The following is a 10702-nucleotide window of genomic DNA, read 5'->3' on the forward strand; positions in this document are numbered from 1 at the left end:
TGTTACATAACCCAGTCTATAAATTCCAAGGTGCAGAGTTGGAACCTGCACAGATTTGAGCTATTGGATTGTTGGGCCTCTAACCTAACTTTCTTACTACATCTTTACTACTAGATTGATATTGGCTATACGTTTCCACCCTCCTTTTTGACCTACTTCTCCCCCCCTTCCTCTTCCTTTATTCCTCTTTCTTCCCCCCCCCCCCCTCTCTACTTATTAGTCCTTCTAGCTCGTTATTTTGTAAGGAAGTATTTGCAAATCAATTGTACATTACTACAAAAGGTTAACTACTGTCTGATAGTGCAACCATAATGACTCTCAATTTAACAGTTTCATCTTATAATATAAATGGTTTAAACTCGCCAGAAAAGCGGAAATGGTTAGAAAGATATGCGCAGAAACAGAGAACTGATGTGCTAATGATTCAGGAAACACATTTTAAACCAGACAAAATTCCCAAAATGCCTAAATCTCAGTTCAGCCAATGGCACTTTTCCTGCCACCCCTCTTCTGCTGCAAGGGGAGTTGCTATTGCTGTTAAGTCTACAGTCCCATTCATTTGTACCCAGAAACATAGTGACTCGGAAGGGAGATACTTATTCATAAAAGGGAGAATCTCAGATAGACATTTAACGTTTGGAATTTTTTACGCACCGAACCACGATCAAATATCCTGGTTAAAGGAGGCCTTGCAAAATCTTGCCTATTTTGCTGAGGGAGAAATAATAATTGGAGGAGACTTTAATGTGGCTATGGACCCATTGTCAGACACCTCAATAGGTAAATCAACCCACTCACAAAAAGCGTTGAGTAGCTTGCAAACAGCACTAAATTACATTCAGTTGACTCGTGGAGACTAACTAACCCCAGAGTTAAGGACTATACCTTTTATTCAAATCCACATCGGACATACCAGAGACTAGATTATATTTGCTGCTCCAGATCTCTTCTCAGTACTATAACTTCATCCAGCATAGGTGTGATCTGTATTTCAGATCATGCCCCGGTCAACACGATTTTTTCTTTCCCGAGTCTAACTCCAAGAGCTTGGACATGGAGACTAAATGAATCGGTCTTAGATAACCCAGAAACCAGAGCTAATTTAGCCTCTGAATTAGATACCTTTTTTCAAAATAAATGCCTCCACAGAAATTTCTCCTACTCTCCTATGGGAATCTCACAAATCCTTTATGAGAGGGCTTTTGATTGCCAGAGCGTCTAGACTTAAAAAAGAAAGACAAAAAGAGTTAGACTCTATTTTAGCGCAGATAGTGGTTATGGAAAGACTACACAAGAGATCTCTCTTGGCTTCTGCTCAAGAGGATTTGGCAAAATTAAGAGAGAAACTCAAACATCTGATAAATTTCTCCACAGCGAAACACCTTCTTTATTCCAGATGCAGATTGTATGCTCATGGAAACAAAGGAGGTAAAGTAATGTCAGCCCTAATCAAAAAAGAGAGAGAAAGAACACATATTGCTGCTATTAAAAACTCCCAGGGTGCCACTGTTCTAGATACTGAAAAAATTGCACAAGCGTTCCATGATTTTTACACCTCTCTATATAACCTGAAGGCTAGTAAATCAGCGGAAGCTGAAACTTTACTCCAAAAGAAAATTGACTCTTTTCTCAGCAATCTCACACTCCCTAAATTGCCTGACTCTGCAATCCCTCAACTTTTACATCCGGTTACAACTGATGAAGTAACGAACACGTTAGCTTCATTCCCAGTAGGAAAGAGCCCAGGACCTGATGGTCTCCCATTAATATATTATAAGCACTTCCAGCCACAACTGATCCCACACCTAACAGAGTTCTGCAATGCACTTCTCATGGGCTCCCCAATGCAAAAACAGACACAAGAAGCCCATATTACTCTTATAGCTAAAGAAGGAAAAGACCCATTACTATGTAGTAGCTATCCACCAATTTCTCTATTGAACTTGGACATTAAAATTTGGGCCAAGTTATTAGCTCTGAGAATTCGTAACTATCTCCCCCATTTATTGAATAAAGAACAAGCTGGATTTGTAAAAGGCAGGGAAGGTAAACACAATACTATGAGACTCTTACACTCCATTGCGCTAGCCAAGAAAACGAGTTCCCCATTGATACTCCTTAGCACAGATGCTGAAAAAGCATTTGATCGCGTAAGTTGGACATACATGAGAAGTGCATTGCAGACATTTGGCTTTCCTTCGCAATTTATTGCAGCCATTTTTTCAATCTACTCCCAGCCTCATGCCCGCATCAAAGTCAATGGTTCATTTTCCGATTACTTCTCCATATCCAACGGTACAAGACAAGGCTGCCCATTATCCCCCACCCTTTTTATCCTCTCCCTTGAACCCCTCTTATTAGCAGTGAGACAACATCCTGAGATATCTGGATTTACGGTGGCTAACCAGGAGATTTTTTCTATGGCCTTTGCTGATGATATATTATTTATGATATCGAACCCTATCACAGGAATACCTGCACTCACTAAACTTCTGGAACAATATGGAAACATTTCCAATTTTAAAATTAACAAAGATAAATCTGAGCTACTGAATATATCTATACCAAAAGAAGCTTTGAGACTAGTTAAATCTAGCTCACCATACAAGTGGAATCAAAAGAGTATTAAATACTTAGGTGTTCTCATTACTCCCGCAATAGATGATATTTATAAGGAAAATTATGTTCCTCTACTTGCGGACGTAAAATCATTACTAAAAAGATATGATATACCTCTCATATCCTGGATTGGTAGACGCAACTTGTACCAAACTTATATAGTCCCTAAGATTTTGTACGTCCTGCAAATGTTGCCAATATCTTTACCAAAATCCTTCTTTAGATCTTTACGATCCTTACTTACCAGATACCTCTGGTTTAACAAAACTCCAAGAATGTCATACTCTCTGCTGACTAGACCTAGGACAAGAGGAGGTATTGGTCTACCAGACCTAGAGATCTATTACAAGGCTATTCAATTATCTAGATGGATGAACATGACATATCCAACAAATGACCCAATTCTTTATGAACTTGAGAAAGCTCATTTCGAAACGGGTTATGCCTCTCTCATATGGTCTCCAAACCAGAAACATTTAAGCTATCACTCTATTGACACCCTTTTAAAGGGACCATGTGAGGTCTGGCTTCAATATGGCAACCTTCTCTCACCACAGGTCTCCCCAATTATGCCAGCGTCTGCAGTACCGGCACTCATTGGTAAACACATGGAGGCAGATTACGGGTTCTGGATAAAACTTGGAGAGTATAAACTCACTGACTTAGTAGAAGTTGGGAAACCAATCTCGCTTCCAAAACTCAAACAGTTGTTACCAAACACCACAATTAATTTTCTGACATATGCTAATTTCTGTTCTTGGATAACAAAAGCTGTCTCACTTGGCCCTGTCACCAGAAGTTTGACCCTCTTTGAAACTCAATTGATTACAGGAAACAGTCTTTTCAGGAAACTCTCATATTTAAAATCGGTGCTACTCCACTCTGGAGAACCCTCTAAACCAACATTTATACTATCCTGGGAAAAGGATCTAAACACTACCTTTACTGCTGAGGAGACGTCCCTCATTCTAAAGAATTCATTTGGCTTCTCAAGATGTATAAGATTACAGGAAATACACTATAAAACTCTGTCACGGTGGTATAAAACCCCCGAATGGCTTTTTACACATAAACTGGCAGACTCCAGCCTTTGCTGGAGATGTCAGACACAAAAAGGTGATATGCTACATATATGGTGGCAATGCGATCTTATTAAGCCATTCTGGGAAAAAGTCAGTAAATTGATCTCTACAGTTGTTAACAAGCCAATTGTTCTCACGCCTGAAATAGTGCTGCTATCTAAATCCTCTTCCGCTTTCCCTCTCTCTAAATGGGACCTCACTACCCATCTGATAGAGGCCGCAAAATCTTTGATTCCTTTGGCTTGGTTGCAATCATCACCCCCTTCAATCCAGTCATGGTTAGAGAAAGTGCACCAGATTGCACGGTATGAAGAGTTACTTAGCTGGCAGTACAGAAACCGGGATACATATCTGAAAACTTGGTCTCCCTGGTGGTCGACATATGCGACTCTTAACTCTGAATGATGATGTATGACTATTTCCTGAATTAACGTAAACAACAGAATGACAACTGATGTTGCTTATGACTGAAATAATTCTTCCTTACTCTTTTGATCTCTTAACTCATATCCACTTTCTCCACTCTTCTCCTCCTTCCCCCCTCATATCTCCTTCCCTTCCTACCCACCCCCTGGTAACCCCTATTTTCCCTCCCTCGCCTAACCAACACCTTGCTTATCACCTTTTGCTGAGTCTTCAACAATCCAGTAGAAAAGATGACTTCTTTACCTAAATGTAATACTTTGTCAAATTGTTTATACATACTTGACTGTATTGTATTTTTCAATTCTGTTCATTGTTACGATATTTGTATTGATGACTCCAACTTTGATTGTACCTGTTACTCGAAACTATGCTCTATGCATCGTCTTTACAAAGTTTGTGAACTAACTGTTAAAATGTAAAATACTCAATAAAATCAGAATTCAAAACAAAACAAATTTGCTAATGAATGGGGTTTAGAACGGGCAATACCGGCCACAAGATATTATTAGATGCACCATTACTGAATGATAAATTTGTAAGGAAAACATATTGAGGCTAAGGCCCCACATAGCAAGCTGCAGTGGGAAAGCACTACTGTGGTTACTGTGGAGCATTATACTGTGTGGGGCCACCGTGGCAGAAATCGGGGGAACAGTTTATATGGTGGAGGGCTCTGTGGAGCATTATACTGGAGTGTTCCTCAGGAGAGCATATTGTATTGTGTGTGGCACTGGGAAGCATTATACTGTGGCAGGATTCAGGGGGACAGTTTATACAGTGGTGGCTCTGTGGAGCATTATATATATATTTCATGTGGAGCATTTTAATTTCAAAATTCTTGGTGGCAGCCTTGTGTGTTATGTATGTATTACAGCTATCTCACTATAAACTTGCACATATTGTGTAGAGCTCCATGGCTCAAGAACTGGTGTAGATTTGATTGCTGGTGCATGAAAGTGAGCCTATTTTCTTAAGAGGCCAGAGATTCTTAATAATTCAGGCATGCCTCTCGGCAGTCAGGGTTTTTATTAAGACTGGAATAGAAAATGTCTTACTAAATTCCCCCCATTGTATGTGGTAACGGAGAACATATATGTAGGGTGTAACAGTAAAGCAATGCTGTTTTATTCTTAGTGCTAGCACAATGAAGTAGCACAGCTTACTAAATATTTTCTTAACTCTTGGCATAGTCTACTGGGACATGAAGCATGTATTCCCATCTGAGCCATGACTGGCTGAGATGAGAATATACCTTTGAGAAACTTTTTTTGCACTCTTAGCAGATATCAGGAGAATTACTAAGATACAAGGTCACCATTGTTTTTTTCTAAAATGAATGCCTTGCTAATTGTTCTAGCTAATGAATTACCAAGGGCATGATGTCAGAAGAAAACGATTATAAATATGGCTAAAAGTTCTGTAATGTAATGAAATACTAATCTATCAAGGTGCTCTATTTGAGGTGAGTTAATTTATTACTCGAGCCATGCTCCATAACTCTTATTTAATACATAATAGGGTAGTCACTTTTAACAACAATGCAGATGGGAGATGTTCAAGCTGTGGAAATAACTTGATCTGAAAAGATTGTTAGTATACTGGATGAAGTGTATCACTGCACTTGGATAATCTGTGTATGTAGGGATTGAGTTGTCATTTACAGTATACTGTATGGGCTAGGAAATTTTAAAAACAGTAATACATGAACTATGACAATATCCATATCTTAACGTCTTCTACTTCTAATTATAATTACTGTATTACTGTACACATGTAGCAAACTTTAACATTGAAGTTAGCAAGTTACGTTATATAATGCCTGTGCTGTGTGTTTGCTGGAGTAATGCCTTTCTTAGCAGATCACACTTGCTGGTTATCTCTGTGTTTTTTGGTCCTGCTCATGTCCCTTTAATTATTAATGTTTTCACCTGCTAAACTTTCTCCAGCCTATCCCTGTCTTTCTGTATCTATATATGTCTGAGTCTTTAGTCCTTCTGAGCAATGTGTTACGTTCTGTTCCATGCATACAATCTGTTGTATTATACTAGTCTCTGTCTTTCCTATTTTGGAATTATGTCTTATACTACTGATCTGTTTGCACGCATGATACTCAGTCTACTGTAGTTGTTGAGCCTTTGACCTGTTTTTATGCTTTTAATTTTGTATCTGTTTTTATCTCTGTTTGGACCAGGGCTTTCAGCAAAATACCTCTGTTACCTGTTTGGCCCTAAGCTTTCTGCAATATACCTCAGCTACTTGTTGGCCCCTAGGCTTTCTGCAATATAACTCTGCTGTCTGTCCTGCAGTCTTGCCCTGGATTTTTGTGTTGCCTGGTTTCTAGTTTTAGTCTCTGGACACATTATGTGGTTTATCCTGTTTCTTTGCACAACAGTACTGACCTGCCTGGTCAGCTGCTGTCAAACCAGGACCATCTCAGGAGATAATGGTGCACTCCCCACTCCCCACATCAAGGACAAGGTCCTCCTAAGGGGGTTAAAGGGTAAAGATCAGGCAGTCTGCTGAGATAACGCTCTTGAAAGTGGCCCCAAGCAAAAAAAGTTTGGTAGTACAATTGTTTTGCAATCCTCTGATCGCTGTCTGCCCATGTTACAAACAAAAAGTTAGTTGCAGCAGTCTTTAACTTAAGCGGATTAGGTTTCCCTTCGTGAAGTTTCCAAGTGGACCCCACAAATGGAAACCCAAACACAGTTGTGAACCTAGCGTAAGTTTAACGGTCAACTTAACATAGTCAATAAAACATGACTTAAAACATATGTTACTTGAAGCATAAAATCATGAAACAGAAAACATACAGAAAATTGTATATAAACAATATGCTAAGCCAAAATCAGTATTGTTTATTAAAGATAAGATAATATTTTTAAAATATAATGTTTTGTGGTTGTATTTTTGTTGTAGTCTGCTAACTATATTCACATCTGTGCTGGAGTATCCACAGAAACTGCCAGAAATCGGCAGAGAGAAAAGTCCTCTACAGCGGACACCTGGCGGACACCAGTCTATGTGGTCTGCCAGTGTCCGCGGGCAACCCCTGTTTTGGTCGTCAGCGCAGATGTGAACTTAGTCTTAGGCTAAATCCTAACATACCGGAAATGCAGTGTATTTGTTTGTTGCATTATTACAGCAGAAAACAAACTGTATATTTTACAATACCAGAAAAGTAAATGAGATTTTGTCTAATTTTATCAACACACTGGGGGAAAAGTCTACAGAAAAGTTATGCTTTCAAAAATTTGTGAATTTATTTAAAAAAAAAAAACATGTTAACTTGAGCTTCGGAACTGCGAGTGTTTTATCTATAGATTTAATAGGTGAAGAAATAACGCAGAGAACAACGCAGCAAAAACTTAGTGGAAAATAGCAAGAGCACCACTCCATTCATGTAGGCAGTCGAAAAAAGCTGAGTACTGTAATTCAACTATCTCCAGAGAATCCATTAAAATGAATAAACCAACAAAAATCCCCTGTTCTCCTGATCAGTGGAGGTCTGAGCGCTCGGACCCCCACTGATCTGCAAGTTATCCACAAATTGTTTTGTGCGTAAACCTCATTAAGGACTAAAATTTCTCATGAAACCTTTGCCAAGCGACAACTTAAACTTTGGTGCATGTGTACGTAAGACTTACTTATTTTCATTGTATCAAAGAACAATGTAAATTATAACTGTGTATTAAAATCAGTATTAAATGAAGGTTCTGGCATTGTTTTTGTCTTGATATTACAGAAATATTTATATTTTTTGTAATGGCAACTTAAATTTTTGTAATGTATATTCCAATTATAGCACCTGAACCCATTCTATACTACAGTTCTGCTGAACCAAACTTACAGGACTACATTTCCACATACATTGTCTACCAATAAGTATTTGGACACCTGTGGTAGAATAGAAAAACATTTATTCATATTTAATAGTTGGTAGAGCCTCCACGAGCGGCAATTACAGCCTCAACCTTCCGGGGCATGCTTTCCACAAGTCCTTGTATGACAACCAGTGGTATTTTATTCCATTTGGCTTGGAGAAGACTGGTAAGTTTTTTCACCTTGGATGGCTGCTGCACCCCGTAGGGTTCAAGTCCAGGCTCTGAGCAGGCCAGTCCAGTGGGTTAACCTGATTGTCACTGTACCAAGACATGGTAGACCTCGCTACGTAACAGCTGGCGTAATCCTAGAAGTGACATTGTTCTCCTTCACCATTTTTTTTTGTTTGACCTTGGTACCAGCACTCCCCCCCATTTTTCCCAGGTGTTTTTAATAAGTAGGAGACTGCAAAAAAGGGACCCCCCACCTACTAGCTCACAGTTCTCTGACTGGGGCAATATGGTAAGGTGAATTTTTGAGATCTGTTCACATGGTGCGGTGCTGCATCGTATCAGCTGCTCCTGTGGTGCTGTGCCTGTGGGGTGGTGCAACCTAGAGCCTGGGGGCTTAGTCTGGTGCCAAGGGTGTTTCCAGACCACTGGGTCGCTCCTACTGTAGGTGCCGTGTTGCAGTTGTGGAGCAGCAGCAACACCCAGTAGAGTAGGGACCCACTATAAAGAGGTCGCCCTGAAGTGGCTAGTAGGCTTATACACCTTGATCAATATGTATACTGAGAACCTCATGTTTAGTACTGTAGCATTTGCTGAGAAGCACCAGATCAATGTATAAGACTGGGATGTGCAAGCCATGCCTTTTTCTCTTTTTTTGATAGCATTGGTCAGGTCTGTGGTACCCGATAATTAACCCTTTCTCAAAATCAGACAAATCTGCACTTTATGGCATCTTGTATGCGACTAATGCCAATGCTATTCTCTACACAATGTTTAACGGCGGAAGGCATGATGTACATCACAACCGAAGATATCTTCATTTGCATGGGCGTCCAAATACTTATTGGTAGACAGTGTACGCCTAGTTGTACATTTAGTTAGGTAGAATCATGAGCTGTTTTCCAGTTGTTACATCTAGAATACAGTTAAGTGAAATCTGATTGAACATCATACGATACAAGAAAAGAGTTCTCAGTTTATCATGCTTATTCTAGAATGAAGAACCTGTACTGCTGTGATGTGCATATTAAGACTCGGCTCTGTATTGTCTCCATTATATAAAACCCTTAATGCTTTGTCTCACTTTTACTTTTCAGGTTCTGGAAAAATAAAATCTTATGGAAATCAAACTCCGCAATGGCATTAGCTTTATCCCACTTATGGTGTTGGGGATTCCCGGCAATGTCTATATTATGTTAAAATTTATTTTGGTCAGAGTCCTTGAGAAGAAACTGCTGCCAACCAACATTATACTTATGGCTTTAGCGCTAGTGAATCTTCTAGTTCTCCTGGCACGTGGAACACCACAATATATGTATACCACAGGAATACAGGATTTATTAGATGATTACACTTGCAAACTCATTGTCTATACCTACAGAGTGAGCAGAGCATTGTCTATTTCTCTTACCAGTTTGCTTAGCTCTCATCAGTCTATCCTCATCGCTCCTACAACAACAGTATGGGTCTACCTAAAACCAAGGATCTCTCAAAATATGGTTTCTATCATAATAATTATATTCATCATTAACATATTACTCTACCCTTCAAGTGCAATTTTTGCCACCCATGCAAAAAGTAATATTACATATTCACCATACACAATGTATCTAGTCAGCTGCAGGACAGACTTTCTGACCCAAGTGTCTTTTATCATCAATGGAACACTCATGGTCATTAAGGACTTCATCTTGGTGGCACTGATGACTTTATCAAGCAGCTATATTATCAGTATTCTTCTCCATCACCAAAAAAACATGAAGGACATGCGGAGTTCACATAATATCAGTAAATCTGTAGAGTACAAGGCATCTCGAGCTGTCATTTTGCTAGTTATTCTTTATGTGGTATTGTTTGGAGTAGATAATTCTATGTGGATTTACTCTTTGTTTAATATTGGCCCAGATATGAATGATATTAGAGTTATTCTTGCTTGTTCATATTCTGCCCTGAGCCCCATTTTAATAATTGCTACTAACCCTAAACTGCATCTTGGGGTAAATTGTTTGAAACTTTCAAAACTGCAGAAAAATAAACTTGAAAATAAAACTCAGCTACAATGTGTTAGTAACTAAGCAAAGGCGCTTACTCTTAACTTTAGCTAAATCAGTTTAATACAATGTCACAACTTGCTACCCTTTCTAGACTGCAATTCACAGATACTATGGCCAGACATATGCACCAATAAGATGACTGAGCCCATGACTATCACATAATTTTTACAAAAGTTGATCACCTTGATATGTTGAGGCAAGAGGAAATGTATTGTAAAACATCTATACAGTGAGAAGGGAAACTGATGCTGAATTAAAGGGGCTATGCCATGAAAATTATTTATCCTCTATGATAAGATATACCTGGTTGGTGGGGGTCCATTTGTTTGTGCACAAGTTAAAATTAGCCTGACTGCAGCCAGGCTGAATGTAGACATGACGCTTGGTGGAAGGATGAATCTATTGCCTTCATTGAAGTGAATGAGCACTGTCCACAAAGTGACGCACATCAGTTCAGCTGACTGTGATC

At 39.2% G+C, this 10702-nt stretch overlaps 1 protein-coding gene across 1 annotated transcript; it reads left to right on the plus strand.

Moving 5' to 3' along the window:
- The first annotated feature begins 9297 nt into the window (after positions 1-9297).
- LOC142196171 (olfactory receptor class A-like protein 1) lies at positions 9298-10254 on the plus strand. The gene has a single exon (XM_075266393.1). The coding sequence runs from the start codon at positions 9298-9300 to the stop codon at positions 10252-10254; it is 957 nt and encodes a 318-aa protein (XP_075122494.1).
- The last annotated feature ends 448 nt before the right edge of the window (positions 10255-10702 follow it).

Source organism: Leptodactylus fuscus, chromosome 2 (assembly GCF_031893055.1).
Source record: "Leptodactylus fuscus isolate aLepFus1 chromosome 2, aLepFus1.hap2, whole genome shotgun sequence".
Classification (NCBI taxonomy): Eukaryota; Metazoa; Chordata; class Amphibia; order Anura; family Leptodactylidae; genus Leptodactylus; species Leptodactylus fuscus.

What these genes read in the sequence shown, in the direction of transcription:
- LOC142196171 (XM_075266393.1), top strand. Translation starts at nt 9,298, where the DNA reads ATGGAAATCAAACTCCGCAATGGCATTAGCTTTATCCCACTTATGGTG.